This window comes from Triturus cristatus, chromosome 7 (genome assembly GCF_964204655.1).
Source record: "Triturus cristatus chromosome 7, aTriCri1.1, whole genome shotgun sequence".
In the NCBI taxonomy this organism is placed as follows: Eukaryota; Metazoa; Chordata; class Amphibia; order Caudata; family Salamandridae; genus Triturus; species Triturus cristatus.
In genome coordinates, this window is record NC_140590.1 from 1,181,604,732 (window position 1) to 1,181,628,368 (window position 23,637).

At 44.9% G+C, this 23,637-nt stretch overlaps 1 protein-coding gene across 1 annotated transcript in view; it reads right to left on the bottom strand.

Moving 5' to 3' along the window:
* Positions 1–2,687: 2,687 nt before the first annotated feature.
* The window catches only part of LOC146811401 (ras-related protein Rab-35-like), a 156,075-nt gene continuing 135,125 nt past the window's right edge, over positions 2,688–23,637 (bottom strand). The window contains exons 4-6 of the mRNA XM_085618515.1: positions 8,459–8,583; positions 7,075–7,199; positions 2,688–4,784 (exon numbers count right to left, since the gene is read on the bottom strand). Of these exons, the coding sequence (XP_085474641.1) occupies positions 4,656–4,784; positions 7,075–7,199; positions 8,459–8,583 (379 nt within the window). The 3' untranslated portion in view covers positions 2,688–4,655. The remainder of the gene's footprint in view (positions 4,785–7,074; positions 7,200–8,458; positions 8,584–23,637) is intronic.

The window sequence follows — 23,637 nt, forward strand, 5'->3', positions numbered from 1 at the left end:
TGCACCTATTTAAGAATGATAGCACTACCTCCCTTACACACATGATTTAGGTAAGTTTGCTCCTTATTTAAGGATGCTAGCTCTACCTCTCCTCCAGGTATGAACTAGGGAAGTTTGCTCTTACCCTTGTGCACCTATTTAAGGGTGCTAGCTCTTCCTCTCCTACACGTACGATCTAGAAAAGTTTGCTCTTCCCGTGTGCACCTATTATTTAAGGATGCTAGCTCTACCTCTCCTACACGTATGCTCTAGGGAAGTTTGCTCTTACCGTGGTGCACCTATTATTTAAGGATGTTAGCTCTACCTCTCCTACACGTATGATCTAGGAAAGTTTGCTCTTACCCATGTGCACCTATTTAAGGGTGCTAGCTGTTCCTCTCCTACACGTACGATCTAGAAAATTTTGCTCTTCCCATGTGCACCTATTATTTAAGTATGCTAGCTCTACCTCTCCTACACGTATGATCTAGGGAAGTTTGCCTTTCCTGTGTGCACCTATTATTTAAGGATGTTAGCTCTACCTCTCCTACGTGTATGATGTAGATAAGTTTGCTCTTGCCGTCATGCACCTATTTAAGAATGATAGCACTACCTCCCTTACACACATGATTTAGGTAAGTTTGCTCCTTATTTAAGGATGCTAGCTCTACCTCTCCTCCAGGTATGAACTAGGGAAGTTTGCTCTTACCCTTGTGCACCTATTTAAGGGTGCTAGCTCTTCCTCTCCTACACATACGATCTAGAAAATTTTGCTCTTCCCATGTGCACCTATTATTTAAGGATGTTAGCTCTACCTCTCCTACGTGTATGATCTAGATATGTTTGCTCTTACCGTCATGCACCTATTATTTAAGGATGCTAGTTCTACCTCTCCTACACGTACGCTCTAGGGAAGTTTGCTCTTCCAGTCATGCACCTATTATTTAAGGATGCTAGCTCTACCTCTCCTAGAGGTATGATCTAGGGAAGTTTGCTCTTTCCGTTGTGCACCTATTTGAGGATGCTAGCTCTACCTCTCCTACACGTATGATCTAGGGAAGTTTGCTCTTACCGTTGTGCACCTATTTAAGGATGATAGCTCTACCTCTCCTAGAGGTATGATCTGGTGAAGTTTGCTCTGTCTGTCCTGTCCCTGTGTTTTGGGGACACTTGTCCTGCTTACAGCGCACCTGCAGTTTAGGGATGTTTGCTCTGCCTGTCCTTCACCTAGTGCTACTTGTTGAGGACCTAGGATTTAGGGAAGCTTGCTGTCACTGCCCTGCACGTATGGTTCAGGAATGTTTGTTCTGCTGTCCTGCTCATTTGTCTCCTCGGTGCTCTGGGTCCATTTTTCAAACCTTGCGTTCCAAGATCTCTGCAACCTCCAGGAAGAGTGTGGTTGGTAGACTGGCACACAGGGTTGTAAAGCCTCTGCTCCCTTTACTTGTAAGAGATGCGCACGGTGTCCTGTAACAGGACTTGGGTCACTGTTAGTCACTGCATGCTCCGTGATGAAAGCTAGGCTGATCTTTGCCCACCTTTCATGGCCTCCGTTCCCCGCTGCTCCCCCTTTGCCTATGCCTAGCCTCCTCTTCTGTTTCGCTCATCAAATCTCCCATCATCTCACTCCTACCTCAAACAATAGACAGTGGTCCTGCCCTCGGAGCCTGTCTCAGCCGTTTTCAGGGGCAGACAAGCGTAGAATGGGAAATACAGCATGTCACAGTGTGCCACCGCCTCTGAAGGACAAGGAAGGCCAGAGCAGAATCAGGGTAATGGCTTCCAGAGCTAGAGGCTTGGCTGTTGTAAGCGCTGTATACAATACATGTCATTTTTCCAATTTAAGTTATGAGCGGAGGCGTAGCTATCATTGGTGGTGCATTTCACAAGGGGACGGTGTCTGACTGGTGTAAAGGGCCCACGGAACCTCAATTGACATTTTTGCTTCCCTCAAAGGGGTGGGGGGCAGTTTTCCTTGTTTTCCTTAGGGTCCATGCCAAGCTTGCTACACCAGAGCGACTAGAGGCTTTTCATGAGGGGTTGAAGGGTCTTTTAAAATCAAAGGAATCTCAATGCGATCCCCGGTAAATAAAAATCACTAACCCCATGGCCGTCTGCCCAACGGCAACGGGCGTTAGAAGACAGGATAACTTCCACCACCGTCTCCTCCAAGAGTCCATCTCGTGTGACATGGTCCTCAGGTCAGAAAGCAGAGGAGGCACCAAAAAACATTCTGGTAACTGCTCCTCAAGATGGCTGCCTGCTACTGCTTTCTCGGTATTCCATTGTTTGGAGACCAGCCTTTGTACTCAGAAAAACATCTCCAAACGGAATATTGCAACAGTTAACCCGGATGTGTACACTTTGTCCTTGTGCATTGTGAGTTTGTCAACACGATCAAGAGTCATTGAACATGCACTCAAATCCCAAAGAAAAGTCTTTACAGAAAGAGGGCACGAGAGCACAGCATCTGTATCTACAGCACATGGTGCAAACAAATTTAGCTTTGGTATTTGCGTCCAGCTTTCTTCACAGCCCACCGAACGCCTGTGCGGTTTGTGCAGAGGTTATAGATTCATTTAGTTTTGCTGAAAACAAAAGTATTGTTAGTTATTTCGGTAACTTAAACACTCAACAATGCCAAAATACTTGCCTCTTAGTGTCTTATGAGGAAAAATTTCAGGTTTCCACCAATAAATCACAAAATCTCATATATATGGTTCTTTATTGAATGGCGAACCAACTGAAATGATAATTCCTCGGAGTGGAAAAACAAAAGGTGAGTTTTAGCAGATTTTAGTGAGATGGCCTCATTGTGAAGTTGATGTTCAACAAGAGCTGAATTCATACATTTAAAATTAAAAATGAAAACAAATATTGACCCAAAAAGCCCAATTCTAAGATAAGGTGTTTGGTCCAGATTAACAGCTTGGGTTCTCTAGGAACCAGGTGTAATGTAACACAGAAAAGAGACACGGGACAAGTGAGAGGTCAGAGGTATTAGGTGGCGTCATTTCCACTGTGAGGCCTCTGCCATGAGGCTAGCCGGTGGCCCACTGATGAGGACCAAGGTTGCTGGCCTGAGTAAGGAAAGAGGTGGCTCCAGGTGCACCGATGTGGGCCAGAACCCTGCTTAAGCAAGAGGGCGAGCTATTGGTGGTATGTGAGTGGCAGGCCGAGGAAGCTGAACCACACAGAGCCGCCAACACCACCCTGCAGGAGTGACCACAATACGGGATACTGAGATGAGAGGTTGGTGGGTAAGATGATCTTACAGGGAACAAAGTGGCAAGCCATACGAAAAGGAAGCCACAGGACAAACCATACACACAGGTAGCCAGGAAGCAAGTTACAGAAGTAACCACCAGGCACATTATGCATCCAGATAACCAAGGGTTAAGCCATATCAGAATCCATGAGCGCAGGTACCCAGGCAATAGCTCACAGAGAGGTAACCACCAGGCAGTCCACACAAAGGTAATCAAAAGGCATGAAATACACAGGTAGCCTGAAGGCAAACCAGACACAAGTAACTAAATAGCAAGCATTACACAGGTAGCCACGAGACAAGCAGGGTGCACAGGTAGCTATGTGGCAAACCATCCATAGGAATAACCACAGGTCAAATAATAGACAGAGAACTAGTGAGGGAGAGAGAGTCACTTACAAGTAACCACAGAGCAATCCATACCAACAGCCCTGGTGCCAGCAAGCAACATGACCACAGGTAACCAAAGGGCAAGATGTATACATAATAAGCAATAACCATGAAGTAAGCCACATATCCATACAATGGCTTGGTATGCCATGGACACGGTTGAACGCAAGCCACACAGATAATTGTAGGGAATGTTATACACGCTCAAAATTATAGGGTTGGAAATAAACGAGCAACCATGCACAAGATATGCATACAGAGGTCAATACCCACATATAGAAGCAAAACATGTTTCCGTAGCTACCTGACTGAAGAGCCGTAGGAATGGTGGCGGGTATGTGACAGGTATTGTTGAAATTAAGTAGGCCTTGCCTCAACTAGACTCTGGAGCCCCGTTTAGTGTCAGACTGGGCTTTTATCTTTAACAAAACCAAGACTCTCTCCCAAAATACACGGAAAATACTATCGAAAAACAGTTAACTGGCATGACAGTGATGCGGTCAGTCACTGGACAATTCTAAGATAGTAGAGGGGACACTCTACCGATCTGGTCTGAGGCCTCCATTGCAGTGGATGAGCCTTGTGCAAATTATATTGTTTCCAGTACATTCTTCCGGATAAGCAAGATTTTTGCCAGGACCATTCATGCAGCGGGGGTTCCGGAGATCCCAGTCTATGGTCCATTACCACCATCATAATCCTGGCCTAAAAAGTCTTTCCATGTGGCAAGCAAGAGGTTAGGGGCTAGGGTTTCCGTCGAGCAAAAAAGTGGGGCTAAGGTTTCTGATAAGAGCCCCCACAGTGATGTGTCTACTGCCCCATTGTCTTCACCCTGCGGAGCACGGAAACGGATTGAACCCCATGTTCTTTGCTCCATAAACGATGCCATCATTTGTAATCGATCCTTCTGATAGGTCCACAAAGCAGAACGGAAGTTACAGTCGCGCCTCATCAGAATCTTGAGAGCTCAGTCTCTCGCTGGCACAGTCTCTGGCAGGTTTCCTTGTCCTGCTGGGGCTCAGCAACACTTCTTCACCGGCGGCTTCTTTTTGGGCTTGTTGATCTTCACCACCTCGTTAGGCTGGTTCAGACGGGCCAGATTGTCCATTTTGGCTTTCAGGACCATGAAGGTGATGGCATTAAACATCTGAAATATAAGGCAGATAGTATGAATAAGACTGCAGTACACTGCTCCCTCGGTGACAGCAATATTGTTTACCCACTAACAGGTACTGGGAAGAATGCTACGACTGGGGCTGCCCATGGTAGTGCTTCGGAAGAAGCGATCAAGTTGTAAATAGACATCAAAAGCAATCTGCCAATCTGGAACTAGTAGCAGCAAAAATAAATGCAGCATACATATTGGGTAGCCCCAGATCACCAACCCCTGAAGAATGGAGTTGTAGCATGGTCTGGTGCATGGGCATGGAGAGGGTTTTATAATCAGGGTATAGTTGTCGTAAGAAGTTCTGCAAAATCTGGAGGCACGGATATCTAATAACAGGTTTGAGTACACCAAGGAAAAACATGGGGTTTTACTGTTTAACTATGTACACAGGACCCGAGTCAGACTTCATGAACAACTGTTTATTCTATATACTGCATTGCAAACATACATGCTATCTATTGTTGAATATGTTACAGTTCCCAAAAAGCTATCGCAATTAAATATGTGCTTTTATGTGAAAAAAATAAAAATCTGTAAAAAATGATTCTTTAAGAAAGATATATATAAATTAATAAAGTGAATTAAATAAAATTACGTTCAGAGCGGTGACTGTCAAGAACCACTAGTCTGAGCGTCCTCTTACCGCTGTGTCCCACCAACTATGGAAGGAGCTTCCTTACTGCAATGCCCATCGTTCCCGCAGAACGATTTTCTTCCCGGTGGATATCCTCGTGGGAGCGGTGTGGTATTCTTTAATATGGTGCCCAACATTAACCTTTCAAAAAGTTGCCTCCACTGCTTGTATCCTCCAAACAGTGCCTAGCAGCGACTTTCCTCACTCAAAGTGAATTTCAGGTAGGCATGTTGCACTGTGACCCAAATACAAGACGTTGCAGGAATTGGGGTGGCAGATTTCAATGGAGCCTCCTTACTAAGATGAGTGAAATGCGGATTGCCCAGGAACCAATACCATTCAACTGTACATATATAGACACTCGTCTTCTTCAAGGTTCTAATCTAGGGCTGCAGTTAACACTGGGGAAACTTATTTAACCTCTTCAGTGCCCATGACGAGCTGGACTCGTCATGGGCCGCGGTTGCGCTGTGCCCATGACGAGTCCAGCTCGTCATAAACCCCGCCCGCTAATGTAACGGCCGGCACAGGGCGGGGAAAGGGCGTGGCACTGAAGGGGTTAATAAAAGTACCCTCTTTTCATCTGTCAATTTCTTTTATTATCATCCTTGTTACCAATCTACAGCATGGTACTTGATGTGATTTCCGAGAGAGCTAGAATTTGAAGGATACATTTTTGGGATTTTCTGTGCCACGACACATTGCTCTTCCTAAAATCTGAAATAATTAAATTAAATAACAAACACAAACTCGTGCTTTCAAGGACATCTTTGCTTTTCTCTCCCACTAGTGCCCAAAGAGCTTTCTGAAGTTTATCTTAAACTGGGCATGTTCAGGGCAGACTCAGTCACAGCAGGCAGCCCATCCAGAAACTGACGCCCAGAGCACCATATGGGCTAAGTCACTATAAACCTATGAGGTATCAGATCTCTGCTGTTGACACCATTTTCCTTTCTGCCAGATCTTCGAGGACAGGTATGCGTAAACGAGGTATAATACATGAGTATGTGTAAATCCAGCTCTGTTGGGCAAGGTGGTCTGAGGAAGCAGGCAATAACCTAAGTTTTGAAAGTTTCTCATAAGATGCCAAGCACATGAATGTTTTTCTGTGACTAAAGAACAGTAATGCTTCAATCACAAAGGGTTCTCAGCTGGTGATAGCCACCTTCCTGTTAATTCTTTTTCCTTCATGCAACTATTCTTTTCCCAGTGCGATATTGTACTTTGTAGCTAGGTAAAGAGTTAATGGACCAGAGTTTGGATAATTTACGCCCCCCCAACCTCATCCCCATACACTGGTATTCTAGACAGTAAAGTGCCTCCCTCAACTGAGGGCCAAATGCTATATAGCCGCATGCCACCTCTTTGGTAGTACTAGGTGCTCTCCCACCTCCTCCATGTTTCATCAAATGCTTCCATCATATTTTTCATTATGAAGTTCTTGAACCAGTAGTGCCCCCTCACCCATCACTCAACGTTGGTGTTCTAGACGGTGAGCGGTCACTCTTACCACCTTAGTGTTCTAGAATACAACATGCACCCACCTCCTTCAGGTCGAGTGTTCTAGAACTATAAAGAAAGCTTCAGTTCTCAAAGTTGGTGTTCTACATACAAGAGACTGTCCCCCATCCTCACCTCCTCCACATTGGTGTTCTCCTTGGCACTTGTCTCAAATAACCGCACCCCCATCTGGTCGCTAAAGCGTTTAGCATCTGCGCTTTCCACCTGCTTTCGAGATGGGTCCTCATTCTTGTTGCCCACTGTGGAGAAACAAAAAACAGGAAAGCGTGAGAAATGAAGGGCGGCGACTGTGGAGTGTAGGACATCACGGACAGAGGTGGACTTTGTAAATCCTATCTGTACTACAAAGATCTCCTGCATTGTCATTAGTCTTTACTCAATAAGAGTAGGAGGAAAAGTTCAAAATGAAAAAAAATATTTACCAACAGATGCACAAGTGTCTGACCCTTGCTTCATCAGTGCATCCCTCCTGCAATGCTCAAATCAAAAGTTCCATGCCAGTGTAGGCAAAAATCACCATCGTGCATCACTAAAAATATTCTGTGAACGTGTATCTACATTTTGCATATATTGGCAGCCAATGAAGCAAAGCCGTCAGTATCATGCTTAACCAGTATTGTCCTTGTTAGAATGCTGGTTAAATCCTGCTGAAAAACAAAAAAAACTGTCCTGAGGAAGACCCAGCTAAACTATGGCAAAAAGTTGAAACATCAACCGTGATCCCTCTACGATTGCAATGTTACCCTGGTGGTACTCTGTGCTGTTAATGGATTCAGCAAACTAGAATATCTCCGCTTTCCACACAGAGGATGCAGCAGGGAGTGTGTGCACTTGAGGACGACACAGGGACATACAAGCATAGAGGCGCTGCAGGGCAAACAAGTGTAGGGAGACTAGGCTGGTAGGTGGGTCACAGCCCAAGAGGAGGTTTCAAGGGTAGGAGGGAGCCAGGCTGGCATGTGGTCAGAGTCTCAGGTTGGTATGCCATCATAGGAAGTACCCAGCAGAAGCGTGCTCTGGGCGGAGGATGCTCACCAAATGCATGCCGATGGAAGAGATTCCATGACTGGTATGTGCACAGAGAAAATGCTGCTGGAGAAGAGCGCTTTAAGGAAGATGACCAAGGCCAGGGAACCTGCAGAGCGCAGGCCACCAAGAAATGCCCAGGGACAAGTCACACGGCAGATATTCCAACCTGTAAACTCACTTTTATTAGTAGGGTGTTACACTCTTTTCAAAAATATTCACCCTCCAAAAAAACAGCATGCCTTCATAGAAATCAATAGTGTCGCTGAAAAAAGCATACAGCGAGACGACTACATGGCTGATGAATGCGGAGGTAGGTAGATGCATAGGTGTCCACTCAGGGTAGGGCCTTTGAAAGATGCACACATATTGAGAGAAAGCCTCAGGACATCGGGTATCCCCGGGAAAAAAAATCATAGTTTGGTATGTGCACATATAGGAGGCTGCATGGCTGGCTAACACACCAACTTACCAAGGATCTTGCAAACAGAGTCGCAGTTTTGGGTGATCTCATGCAGCCACCGCTGGACATTGACGAAGGAGGCTGGATTTGTGACGTCGTAAACAATGATGACCCCATGTGTGTTGCGGTAATACCTGTGCATGGGACAATAAAAAGAAAACGAAGTTAGAGAGGGTAGCATAGAGTATGTGAGGAGAAGTAACAGGACAAGAAGAGGCCGACAGTAAAATAGGAAATGAATAGATAATAAAAGAAAAAAACAAAAGCAGTGGGTCAGTGTTGGAACTGGCACGTTTTGGTTGGCTAAGGCGAGGCCCTAGCCTGGCAGAATCTACCACTCCCATCAGTAGGGACGACGGTGGCAGCATCTCCCGACCCCGCTGGGCGCCATTATCGATCAAAGTTCATTGCTGTGTGCTTCTTTTTAACTTCGAACTCTGTTGAGTTGAAACTTTCTTTTAAAAATATTGTGTCACCTTCTTGTAATTTTAGTTGGCTACATGATGTTATAAATTTAGTGTCACGCTGTCAAATTATTGCATTCTCGCACTCATTGAGGGGTTAGTTGCTCTAGTATCGTTCTAGAGTTTTGAACTGTGCCTGCACGCCCGGTCCGACCCAGTAGCCAATCACGGGTGCGGAGGGCGGGGCAGTGACAGGCCCACACAAGAAGGCGAGCGGTTAGCGCTCTAGCTTCTCCACACTTGAGGGCTATTTAGCCACTCGTCGCCTCTAGCACGCGTTTGCGCGCAGTGTGGCGCCTACTCCTGCGCCTAAGACGAGCCAAAGACCAGCCCGTCTGCGCCAGTCTGCGACATATCGGGGCGAGGGGCTGGTCTCCCAGCAGCAGGATAACATATACCTCACAGGTATTATTAGAGATTGGCACACATGTTCCTAGGGTATGCACATATGAGGTGGGAACCAACCTAGAGGGCCCGTTTGCCTGTCGGGGATGTCATAATCCCACTGCAGCTGGACAATACTTGGAGCGCCCCCCGGAATTGGCGGGACAAGTACAACATATAACATTGACACACAATCCTATAGGTAATCTACCATTGGGGAGTAAGAACCTGTTGTGTAACATTTGTTCATTAGCCAAACACTCCATGGAGGTATGGGACCTCATATCATCTGAGGAACCAGATTTATGCTTTCTGACTGAAACACGGCTCAAACCTCACTCAGTCCCGGCCATAACCTTGGGTATACCGATAGGATATAAAATATCCAGGTTGGATCGCCCTAATAAAACAGGGGGGGGGGGTAGCTATTGTATATAAACAAGAAATGAATGTTACTATCATTGAGGAACTTTGCACACCTCAGATAGAATTAATGATTTTTAAAATTAATCCAGCATCTAAGGAAAACAGGAAGGGTGCTGTGGTGTACCGCCCCCCTGGCCCATGTGAGAATTTTTCTGTTCTTCTTATTGAGGCTTTAGCCCCTCATGTACAAGAGAAATCTGATTTTCTTCTTGTAGGGGACTTTAATGTCCACAGTGAGCTGGGTAATTGTCCGGAGGCAAATACCTTACTTGCGGACTTAGACTTATTGGGACTAAAAAAAGTACAATCATGGCCCGACTAATCAAGCCGGCCATACTTTGGATTTAGTCATGTCTAATTCGCCCTTGATTAAATGTATGCCTCCTACTCAAGTGGACTGGACGGACCACTTCATTCTTAAATTTCACACATTTGCTAATCATAAGCCTCGGGCTGGACAGATTGCACTAGCCAGCACAAGGAGACCTTGGCATAAACTCACTTCGGAGAATTTTAGGGAAAAATATAAGGAATTTATAACTAATAGCCCGACAGATGATATTACAAATCGAATTAAATATGTTTGAGGAAGCGGTCGCTAAGGCCATAAACGCTACCATTCCTTTAAGAGTGTTTAAACCCCGTGTAGCACATAAGCAAGAGGTCTGGTTTTCTGATGAATTAAGATCCCTTAAGTCAAAGACTAGGAAACTAGAAAAGAGATGGAGATCATCGCGGAGGACTGAAGATAAGGAACATCATAGGATCGCTCTTAAAACATATCACAAGGCCATTCGTGCTGCACGTAAAAACTATATTGCTACACAACTATCTGCAGCTGGTGAAAACTCGAAAATGTTATATCAAATTTTACAAACTTTCACTAAGCCAGCAGCATGTGAAACGGCAGAACTAGCATCCCAAGAACTTTGTGACGAGATCTCACTATTCTTTACAAAGAAGATAGATGGGATCTATGATAAAATAATGCATTCTAACAATACTGCCCTAATAGATAACATCCCTCCACTGACTGCTGGAGCCCATTCCCGCTCCACCCTGTGCCTCACTGAATTTCCTCCTATATCTATAGAGGAGGTAACTTCCTTAATTATGCAAATAAAGAGTGGTTGCCCTTTGGATACCATCCCTGCACGTATCATGCCTATATTGGCTAATGATTTGGGCCTGAGAATTCTGCAATTAGTTAATCTGTCCCTGAGTACAGGGGAGGTTCCCCTAGCCTGGAAACGGGCGCTGGTATGACCTCTAAGGAAAAACAATGCCATCCCCTGGACAGAACTGTCCAATCTAAGACCGATCTCTCTTCTTCCCTTTTTGGGCAAATTAATCGAGAAGTTTGTAAACCGCCACCTGTCGACTTACATCGAAAAAGCAGGGGGACTGGACTCTTCCCAGTCAGGGTTTAGGCCTAGACACAGCACCGAGACCACCTTGCTGTCTGTCGCAGACTATCTACATATGCTCCAGGACAAGGGTTATTCCGTTATACTGGTGCCGTTTGATCTGTCTGCGGCGTTTGACACCGTGTCGCACAACATCCTGACTTCCAGGCTAGCTAATATTGGCCTGGGAGACAAGGCGCTGGCCTGGCTGAGGAGTTTCCTAACAGATCGTACCCAAAGTGTCATCTTGGGTACATTTCGGGCAGAGGAGCTGAGGATCTCTAAAGGGGTCCCACAGGGCTCCTGCTTGAGCCCTACGCTTTTCAACATCTATGTGGCCCCCTTGGCCAACATCATGAGATCCCATGGGTTCATCCCGGTGTCTTACGCGGATGATACCCAACTCCTCTTTCCATATAAAACACTCACTACAGAGATTAGGAACTCGTTTGCCCAGGGAATGAAAGCAGTGGCACATTGGATGGCGTCCAATTATTTGCAATGCAATGTTGCTAAAACGGAGGTGATGCTATTTGGCGAGGCTAAACTCCTGTGGACCCCGGACTGGTGGCCTCAAGATCTTGGGCCAGTCCCTGAGCCTAAATCGGTAGTGAAAGACTTGGGTGTTAGGTTGGACCAGGAGCTTTCCTTAAAACAACATGGTAACCAAGTGGTGGGCTCATGCTTTCACATCATTGGGCTGCTTCGGAAGGTGTTTCCTTTACTCCCAGACGCCACAAGAAAGACCTTGGTGCAAGCGTTAGTGCTGAGCAGACTAGATTATTGTAACGGCCTGTTATCATCGGCGAACGAAGGAGTCATCTCAAGATTGCAGGTGGTTCAGAACACTGCTGCCCGCCTGGTACTAAACGCATCCCCACGAACACCCTCCAAACCTTTGTTGATTAAACTTCACTGGTTACCTGTGAAACAGAGGGTGAAGTTTAAAATATGCTGCATCATACATAAATGCCTGACGGGGAGAGGCCCGGCCTACTTGGCCAACAAGTTCATTCCATATGTTCCCATACGCTCCCTTAGATCTGGCGAACGGGCTTTGCTATGTGTCCCCAGAGCTTTATCTGTGGCAGGTCCTATGCTGTGGAACAGTCTCCCCATAGCTATCAGACTGCACAGAGAACATCTTCCTTCTAGGAAACAATTAAAAACTTTCCACTTCCAAGATTAAGATACTATTTCAATGTTATAAATGTACACGGCTGGTAATTGTTCTTTGTTTATTGATGGTGCTAAAGGGCGCGGAGATGCTCCTTAGGGAGTCGATTCCAGCGCGGTACAAACATGCAAATAAATCAAGGTCGGGTGACTACACCCACTGTATAACCTGAGCTCACCCTTGGGTAGCTTAGCACTGAGCAGTAAGGCTTATGACCGAGGCAATGTGTAAAGCATTGGCACAGAACTCTCACACATAAATACACCGAGCGTCACATAAGAGACTTAATGTGGTGTATGTAAATAAAGTTTGTATTCAACACACATTAATTAACACAACATGAACATTATGTATTACTGGGCATAAATCACATTTGGAAATATAACTAGCTGTACTAGCCCTAACAATGTTAAAATGACATCAGTAATATGCACGCTCCTACTTTACCCCTATCAATCAATCAGGGATTTGTGAAGGGCACTACTCATCGGTCAGGGTTTCAAGGTGCTGGTGGAGGTGGGGCAGGGGTGAGTATGAGCAGCTCCGTCCTAACTGAAGAGCCAGGTCTTGAGGCTCTTCCTGAAAGCTTGGCTGCTCCATTGTAAGCCACTATTGCAGCTTGAAGTAACTTCAATCATTCCCCCATGTTAACCAATGGGAAGAGCAAACCTCCTAGGCAGTGAAAATACACCTGGGTATTCTTCACTGCCAGGGTAGGGAACACACATGTGCACCTGCCCTGCCTTTCACCTACCACTTGCTTCATGCCTAAAGACTTACCCTAGGGGATGGGCCAGTGGTTTAGAAAGGCCAACCTGAGTACAAGTGCAATGCGCGCACACACAGGCCTGCAATGGCAGAATTGACACGTTTAAAAACATCATGGGTGCAGGTGCATACCCTTGAGGCAGGTTTAAAAACATCAGCTAGGCACCACTTCCCAACGTGTGTATGAAGGGTGCGCACACTTTCACACTGTAATTACAGAGCCCTAAGGCCACTAAAAGAGACTCAGCAAAACATCTGAGGAAAAAGAAAAATGTCTACATAAACACAACCAAAAGCATGTAAGGGTTAACAGAGGGTGTAGTAGTAAATCATTTATTTCAGTGCTGGCCACTTAACAGTCATACATATTCATTAGAAAATACATGTTATCACACATTGGCATACAGAGGATTAATATACAACAGTTAATAAGACTACGTTAAACAGAATTGGTTTTCTTGAATAGCACCAACATGCCCCATTCAAAGTAAGGTTTCACTTTCTATAAAATAAGAATAATGTATATCATTTTTTTTTAAATATATATATATATATATATATATATATATATATATATATATATATATATATATATATATATATATATATATATATATATATATATATATATATATATATATATATATATATATATATATATATATTACCTACTGGCAGTCGCCAGTAGGTAGTTATAGTTAGGACCACGTTTCCATAGGAAATCCGCAACATTCTATTTTGAATAACTTTTGCGCCGGTCGACGAATCCAAGCAAATTTTTCAAAATAGGTGGGGCGCTACGCTCCGCTCCTACCCTGAAAGTCTCGGGGGGATTCGTCAAGCGGGGGCTGAGATAAAAGGGGGGTCCCAAAACGCGTTTTTCCCATGCATTTTTCCATAGGACCTTTAGACACAGCTACAGCCCGAACGGCTGAACAGAATTACTTGAAATTTGGCAGAGAGGTAGTCCTCAGGTCAAGGAAGTGCCTTTTGTAGGTTTGGTGTAAATCTGTTCAGTAGATTCTGAGAAAATAGCCTTTAAATCAATATATATATCTGAGCCAGCTTACGGTGCGCTTACGGTGCGCTTACCGTACGCGTACGGTGGCGTGCGCGATTCTGATTGGCCCTTAGATCTTAGTAAACATTCGAATCGGTCGAAACCAGGAAGCGGCGGCCGCCATTTTCTCTCTCGCACTCTGAGGAGGGAGCTGATAAACAAATGCCAAAAACATATAAAGGGGCTGTTTAGACAGCGCCCATGCACATAACCATGTTAGTTGAGTCTTCAAAGATCCCCCAAGGCAAAAAACGGTAATTTTTTATTTTTGAAAATTTCGCCGATTACGCTTACCGTACGGTAAAAAATGTAAAAAAAAAAAAATCCACACTCTCTCCACCCCGTGTGCAAATGGTGGCCGATGGCCACCATTTGTGCATGGCATATAAGTGCACAGCATTTCCCCAAAAAATTTCAACAGATTACCTATCACAAGGAAGCGCATAATATGTCCTCCATGTGCGCACGGTGCGCACCGTGCGCGCACGGAACGAACTGCGTTAAGTGGGCGCGCACGCCACGAATGGCGCAAAGTAACTTAGCATTTAAAAAACCGTACAAATTCACTGAAAAAACCATAGGTTTCACACATGTTATAGTTAGCTGTACATTTTACTGATAAAAAACCAATGAAATTCCCCCGTTATAGTTACTGTAGGCAACTATAACTCACGCGACCGTAATCCTCTGCTGATGACATATGTGTCTTTGAAAAAAAAATATTTGTAATATATGTATAGCTAAAATTTAATGGAAGAAGACATGGGCAAATAAGTGTCTAAATACAGTATTAGCATCAGCAGAGGATTGCGGTCACGTGAGTTATAGTTGCCTACAGTAACTATAACGGGGGAATTTCATTGGTTTTTTATCAGTAAAATGTACAGCTAACTATAACATGTGTGAAACCTATGGTTTTTTCAGTGAATTTTGCAAGGTTTTTTAAATGCTAATAACTATAACGTGTGTGAAACCTATGGTTTTTTCAGTGAATATATATATATATATATATATATATATATATATATATATTTTTTTTTTTTTCACCACAGATTTATGTTTCATCCTAGTTCGTACGCCTGCTTTTAAATACTTTCACACACTATGCTTTTTAACATCCTCAATTTTATGGCAAAGGAGGACAAAATTGTGAACAGCCATCCTACCTGCAACTGCTTATTAAACTAAAGCTACCCTTGTTGGTACACCCCCATGACCTTTGTTTTTAAGCAGTCGACCACCTAATGTAGTGAGCTATACTGTGTACAGATGATTTTAGCCCCAGTATGCTTGGGTTTGTTCCTGCCTCAATGACTGCCTGGCACTGCCCTGTGTTTCACCACTGGGTGCGGCTTATGTCCCGATGTCCCCATTTAGACCTTCTGCCAATGAACCGTGGAACCGCTGTCCGACAAAACAAACTTAAAACTCTGGCCTGGAAAGCTGGCATCCATATTTATTACAGCCCCAGCTGACGTCATAACATGGATGGATCTGCTGAGAACAGGTTACCATTGATAAGCACCACTTGTAAGGAGACCTGCAGAAGGCTCCACTGAGGAGCAGTGGCCACGCAACGTTCATGTGACTGTCTACGGGGAATTGACTTACCCTATCTTGATAATCCTGCACCACCAGCTGCTCTGCAGCTAGGAGTTTTCTTGGGTGGTTGTTTCTTGTATACAGCTTTTGCCTTTCTAGCAAATTATGTCCGCTTCTCACAACTCGGAGTGGGAGACAAGGCTGCACTGTACAGGAAACATCTGGGGGCGGGAAAGCGGGGACATACAGGCTGCTGATCAAACCAAAGGACCGTCTGAGTGTATGTTTAGAATTTGTTCTAGTATGGCTCTTCGTGACATCTGGGCGGGCCTTACACGGTGAAGCATAAGTCATCTGCATGCGCTCACGCTTTACCAACATTTTTCCAGACAGCTCTATTTATACACCCCTCCCATCACATTTTGCATAATGACTCATCTGCTACGTTATGCTCTTCACTCCCATTCCCCCACCCTTCCCTTTGTCACCCCTCTTCCACCTTCTGCTCCTACACTTTTCCTCTATTCTCGGGTTACGCGTACTCCTCTCCTCCCTCCTACTCTTGCCCCAGACGGCTCCAAAGTTCCAGTTGCAGTTCATGCCCAGCTCACTCAATTCCTTGTACTGCTATCCACTGCTCTCCTTCACCCTCACACCACAGGACAGCCACTGCACGCTCACCTCACCATCCACATCACCTTCTAGTCATTCTGTACCTACACCCCTACTTCCTTCTTACAACACCCTCCTCCTAATAAGCTTTCCTGATTTAGGACCTCAGCCACTTTCCCCCATCTCCTCCTCAAAGACCTCCCCTCAGCACCCATTCCCCCCCCCCCAAATCCCGCATTTGATTAAAAAAAAAAAAAAAAACATTTGATTACACCCACGTTTATCCCTCACTTACTACATCAACCTCCATCCTTTCCTTCTAGTACCCCTCCTGATCCCAATCATAATCAAATCCAAACTAATGCAAAATGTTGTGGATCATAGCCATTGCAATCACTTATGTCGCTGAAGGTAGGACGCCCCACCTAAAGGACTAGGACGGCTAAACGATGCACCAAGGACCCGATACACTTAAAGATTCTAAACTATTTAATGGAACAGCACCGGGGGAAACGGAGCCAACTCTGCAGACAAACCATGCTGCCTCCTACAGGCAAAACTGTAAAGGGCTTTCAACAGGAAAGTAAAAACTAGGTCCTACTCTACTTGCTTCGGGGCAGCCATTAGTCCTTTGAAGGAACTGTTCAAAATAATCTTGGAATTCATGTATCCAACAGCCACCAGAGCACATAGTCAACAAGGAGCAGCTCTGTGATTCTCTGCCATTTTTTAAATAAAGCCCCAAAATTGGTCTCCTTGTTGGAGATCAAAGCACCACTTCTACCCATCACGGAGTCCTTCAGTCGGCCAGCGTAGTCTAACTCCTCTGTGATCCCCTCCTCAACAATCTAGGGATGAATATGCTCATCTTGGGTCGCCCAGCAACAAGTCACGCTCCCCTGTGGAGCCATGGCCTCCTGCAAACTTTGAGAACATCACTTTCAACCTCTGTGGCACCTGGACTAGGACCTCTGTCAGCTGCCCTCTGAAACGAGACATTTTAATTAGGAGCTCAAAACATCTCGCATTAAATTCCTCAAAAGCAAGGGCTTGACTTTTCCATTCCAGGAAACTGGAGATCTACTGCAAATGACAATTCTTGCCCAATGCATTAATAGAACGCCTTATTTGCTGCTTGTGTTTAGATTCACTGAATGAATTTGTCTTGGTCAGAGGCCCAGCTGGTTTCCAGTCCATGCACTAAACAGTCCTCTTACTACCATCAGAGACGATAAAAAAACAAGGTTGATGGAAATGGGGCACCAGCGGTCTATACATTCTATATAGGACTATAGATCCTCTCAGCATTTTTTGATAACTGTACACCACTGTCAAATGACAGTATTTCTACAATTTGTTTTGTACATGTGCATTTCAGGGAAGGTATTAACCAAATGTTTTCAATGACGCTAGTCTTCCATCGTAAATGATTTAGATAATGCGATTTTGTCAGGAATGTCCAATACTGTGAGTGGGATTGTTCTCTGGGACCCATCGCCAAATTAGGAAAGATTTCTAAAATGATCTTTAAATACTAAGGAAGTAGGGCTTGACATGCAAATGTATAGATAATTAGTAGTTGTAAGTCGAAGGTGGGCCACAGCAATATTGTGCCTCTAGTGGACATCAGCAGAAGTAACTATTTTTGAAGGGCTTAGGAGCAGCCTCACTTGTGGAAGTTCTGAGGCCAAAACGATCTGCATTTTTGTGGTGATGGAGGGGGTTTCACCTGGATCATTCCACCCTCTTGACGGTTTCATTCTTCTTATTTTGTTAATCTTCACAGACCATGCTGCATCTGCATTGCTGTCATATGAACTCCTCGTGGCTTCTGACAGCCTAGACAGGCATCCTTCTCCAAGTGGTTTCTTGTCCCACATGTACAGCATTGCTGGTTGAGTTCTGAGCATCGGCAGCAGTCTATATGAAAGCCCCTGGAGTTGGCACACGCATTAGTGCAGCACATTTTAATTATACTGCACCACAGCATTTATATGGTGTTTTATGCCCAAAAACCCTGTTGCAAAGTGCTCCAATTTGCATTGGGTTCTTGGAAGCCCTTTCAGAGTCCAGTTTAAAAGGATGTCAGTTGTAGTTTGATGGCTGAGTTATTGGGTGGGGTATACAAGGTTTGAAGACACGTCCTAAAACATGGTCCAGCGTTGCCGCTGCACATAAGCATAGATTGTGAGAAAATACGTAGTTATTAATGCAGATACTTAAGGTCTTTAGAAGTATTTAGATACCAGTGCATAATTTACATGGAGACACCCTACAGTGAATGAAGAAAAATCCACAGAAGAGATATTAGGCAACCAGTGAGTAACATAGCGAGTCATCTAGGAGCACTGTGGTGTCAACAACTGGATATACTATTTAAAATCTCCCCGGAGTGACACTGTCTCTCTAAGCAGGTGCGCCAGGTGAAAACAAAGATATTACAAATCGATGCTCTGCCTCCAAAGCAGCTACAAATTTGCAGCTGCCTACCCTGGGGCAGCGCATTCAGTGAAATATGGAGCGGTCAGCTTAAAAACCTGCAGTTTAGCAAACATATGATTACATTTTAAGCCACGTATAACAAACTCAGGAAGATTAGATCTCAGGGTGAAACAATATAAATGAATTATTTAGATGAATCATGCTGCTAACAGGTTTTTATGGAAATGTTTTTCTTCTTTCTTTTTAAGAATGTATGTCTTTGATGTTAATTTTTTGAAATGTTTGTTATTTCGTATCTGTTGTTTTTCTGCATTTGATTTTAAATGCGAAATAAAGTGTTGATTGATTGTTTGAGCGGCTGCTTTCAAGCTGCTTCATTATTTCACAGTGCAGGAAGCAGTCGCCAGCACTTTAAAAAGGGAACATTGATCCCCCTGCAGGCAGGTGCAGTGAGTGACTGCACCATACCTGCAGGCTGATGTCGAAGGAGTCTATAGCACCATACTGCCTCTTCTAGAGGGCTACTCTCAGGGGGCACACTGTCCTAAGGGCCCCTTTGCTTTATTTCCCTCTCCGTAATAGGGTACAGGGGCAAAGTGATTCCCTCATTTGCATGGGTCCAGATACGTGAGTGCCAGTGCGATCAGTATTACAGAATAGGCCGCAGAAATGTCTGCAGCCCCTTCTGTAATACCAACTTGCCCCAGGCACACAAAGCAGGCATGTGCGTGTGGGGCACATTGCATTATATGGTCCATGGAGTTCACTGTGAAGCACCAAGCCCAAACACAGGAAGAAGTGTTGTGAAACCAGTGAATATATTATATGTAGTCATCAAGGAATGACAGAAACAAAATCAGAAAACATCGATAAATAACCAGTGGCGAATTGTAAAGCAACTGGAAAGATACTATTTGCAGTCATCCAAGCATTACGGAAAGCCAATCCCTTCAGGCACTCTTAAGCAACTTTACTGAATATCCATTCCCATCTAGCCCTTTTAATTTCTATTCCCCCTTTTCGGGTTAGTGGTCAATTACTATTACATCAGTGAAGCAATTGTAACTCTATTGCATGAAGGCTCCATTTTATTTTAGTACTTGGTGATAGCGCATGGCTACAAAGTGGTAGAAGTACTATGTTTTTAATGTGTGCGAAGGAAGCGTTTGTGGGTAGCGGACAATGCATCTTCTCAGGTGACGGGAATATCAGACATTTATAATCTGTGCTCTTAGTTCCCCCTGTGAACGATGGAACATTCGTACGAGGATAGGTAGAGCTGCCACGCATGGAATGGGCTCATTAGCTTTGTCTGGCCCGATATGCGCTGGTAGACTTAAATGATTTAAGGTTGGGTCAGTGCTGAAAATGGGTAGTGAGAGCCATAGTGGCACCTTCAAAGTCTATGCCTTTTGTGATTCTTGGCAAGTGTGCTATAATAACCTACACCTGTGGACTCTCATCGCACATACTATTCCGTTAAATACTGCAATTTCCCTGCCTTCAAGCAGCAATCAGCCAAAAATGTGAATCTTGCAGGTCCCATTGTAGAAGCATGAGCTGGAGGTAGACAATGCTGCAGCACCATAAACTTGAAGCGAGTGAGGGCCACGCGTGCCTGTGCAGCTGCGCCTTCATTTGTTACATTCTGTCTTCCTGCTGTGGGTGTTACATTTTTCTTTCCTTGAACCCACTGCCCCTTTCAGCCGCTGTGCACCGTGTGTGGATGAGGATTTGCACTCAAGGAACAGGAACCATTCCTTATGATGAACGGTGTCACCACATGTTGATGAAGACAGTGAGTATTGGTTCAACTTGGTGCTCTGTCTCGCGCGCCCATTTCATGATTGATCCTTGTAGATGGCGTACGCACCAACATGACACTTGACTCACTGTTGTGATGTGCGAGACTCCCATCCAGCTAGCAGGGCTGGAGATGAAGCATGCTTCCCAACATGGTACGCGGTGGCTGCTCGTCAAACCTCTGTTGGTGGTGCCATAGGTGATGGGGGTATCGCTCCAAAGCACTTGGTGGCCTACAAGTGGTCCATTCGCAGTATCTGCATGGGACCGCAGCTCCAATGGTCCCGTCGCACTATCTGCATAGGACCACAGCTTCAATGGTCCCTTCGCAGTGTCTGCATAGGACCGCAGCTTCAAATATAGGCTGTTGGGTTCTTTGAAGGCTGGATGCAGGCAGTAGCTGTACCAGACGGTGGACCAGTAGGAGGTGGCAAGGAAGTCACATTAGCGCACAGGTAAAGTGAGCCTGTGTGCAGCCAAAGGCAGAAACAACTCCATGGTAGTGCCTGCACATGGGAAGTGAATGTTCCGGGTTACCGGGGGAAATGTCAATTAGGGTGTTCCAGAACCAACAGAAAAATGTCCCCCCATTGGTTAAGTGAATGGAAGTGACAGGTGGTAGACGATTATCATTGTGCATGGGGCAGAGAGAAAACATATACCTTATTGTTATCACATCTGCAGTGGAATCGGGCTGGCAATTAGAACTGTATCCTGACAAAAAGCAGACATTCACACAAAAGAGGATGGGAGAAATGTCTTCAAATAATCTAACCACAGGCAATCGCTCAGGGTAACATTCCTGCCTATCGTTTTTCGCTCACTGTGCCATTCTAGACCACAGCCCGCATTATGCACCTCAGTACTGACCCTGAGCCTCCAGGAAACAGACCACCCTGAACTGCCAGAAGGGAACGCAAGCAATGCCAGACCGGGTAGGGCCTTTTTAGACTTCATCAGAAAGGTATATCTTAGATCCTATGGCACAGTGAGCAAGGAACCCACGTCCAGTCACAGCCTTGGCCACTTAGAGAGCTACATCAATCACACAAAAAGTTGATGGGAGGAAAGCTTCCTAATAGTCTAACCACTGTCAATCACTCGGTAACATTCCAAACAATCGTTTTTCGTCCCCTGTGCAACACTAGACAAAGGCACTGTTTATGCAAATCAGTACGGACCCTGCTCCTCATAGGAACAGACCATCCCAAACTGCCAGACAAGCTAAACACACACACAAAGCCTGCAACGATGTGGATCCCGCAATCAACTGGAGCAAGTGTCAACAGCAGAAGGGCTCCGGCTCTCATTTTGCAGCATGTTGTTATCTGACAGCTCTATGCGAACACATGCAGCCAATCGGCCTGCAGGACTACCTAACATGGCCACTCCCAGCTTTACTCTCAAGGTACGCATGTGCACTCGTCAGAGTGTGAAATCGCACAACAGCGAACAAAAATACTTTAGCAGGTGATGCTGCAAGTCTGAAATGTTGGTCTCTTATGGGGGAGGGATTCAGTTTAGGACACGAGAGGTTGGAATCATAAATACATTGCAGCGTAGGGATACCTCTCGGACCATAGATGGTTGATTCTTTTGTCAGTGGAGTACTGCAAAAGTCTTCCACATATGCTCACTTAAGTCTGAAATGTGGCAGAGCTGTGTGTAAACCGCAGAGGATCAAACAACAGCAAGGAGCAATGCAACAAGTGGGGCGCATGAGGAATTCCAGTAACATGGCAAAACTATTTTAGGACCCAGTACTGGAATAGCAGGGGCCGCTTTCACTCACGGCTACAGTGCAATGACAGAGAAGGGTATGTGAATCACAGTACTGGGACAATAGGGATTGGAGCAAGGGATGCTGTACTTCTGGAATTAGAAGCATCATTAGATCTGTAAATTTGGGGACCACTCCTCCCTGCACAGGACCATGCCTGCCCCATCTTTCTTATCCACCCAAACCAGATTCACCTGCCGCACTCATAAGGTTATTTTTTCAACGTATCCAGACCACCACTCCTTTAATTCTGCTTTGTGTTGACACAGAAGCAATAGCTCTGAACCTCTTCGGTCCCACAAGGGGCCTGTATGTTGTATTCTGGTCAGGGTGGTGCCAGGTAACATGGGTCCTTGAGTTAAGAAGTAGCCGCCTGAAATGCGTGTGATCTGCAGGTACCTGGTTCATCCGTCTGCATCAGAAATAACAGCGCACAACAGAGACTGGTAATAGTAACCTCTATTAGCTACAGAGCAAATAAATGTTAAGACTGCAGCAGCATGCAGTACAGCAAAACAATGCATATAATAATGGTAGATCAATCCTCTTCTACACCCAACCCCTCAGACCTTTTATCATAAGTATATTGACAAGCAGAGTACTCCTGAAACTCTACAGCCCTAAGAGGTCCTGCACAGCATTTATATCCAATATCCTGTTTGGAGAGGAAGCCTTACAGTTCCATGACTACAACTTGAAAGTGTGAACACAGCCATTCCTGACATTTTAGGTGTAAATTACACTTCCATGATGAACAATGCAGGTCAATAGTTGAGCGAGATGCCAGGCAGAAAACTGCGGCCTTGTGTTTAATACTTAGGACTAGTGTTTTTTAACCGGTGGTAAGGGGCCCTTGGGGGCCGCAAAGCCTACTCAGGCGGTCCATGACTGCTTAGAAAATTAAATAATATTATTAATACATTTATAAAGGAGCAAAATGTAGAAATGACATTTAAAAAATATTCTGTAAATTGGAAGGAATTTGAAATTGGAAGCTAAAACGTGAGTTAGTATACTCAGATTGACTCATGGGAGAGCAGTGCAAGTGCATCAAACAAAATATAGTATTGACCATGAGCGGCCTCAATTGAATTTACAAAAGCTACAACCATCTCACTAAAATTTGATGAACGCTTGTTTGTTTTTTATGTATTGCTTTGCAGTCCAAATTATCAAAAATGCAGAGGACGGGGTACCCGGCTTCCAGTAATTATCAGTGCGGGTCTCTGGATTCCAATAATGATTCAGTGGGAGTCATTGGGTTCCACTAATGATTAAGTGGAGTCCACACAGACATGAGAGGGTTAAGAACCACTGCCCTGGA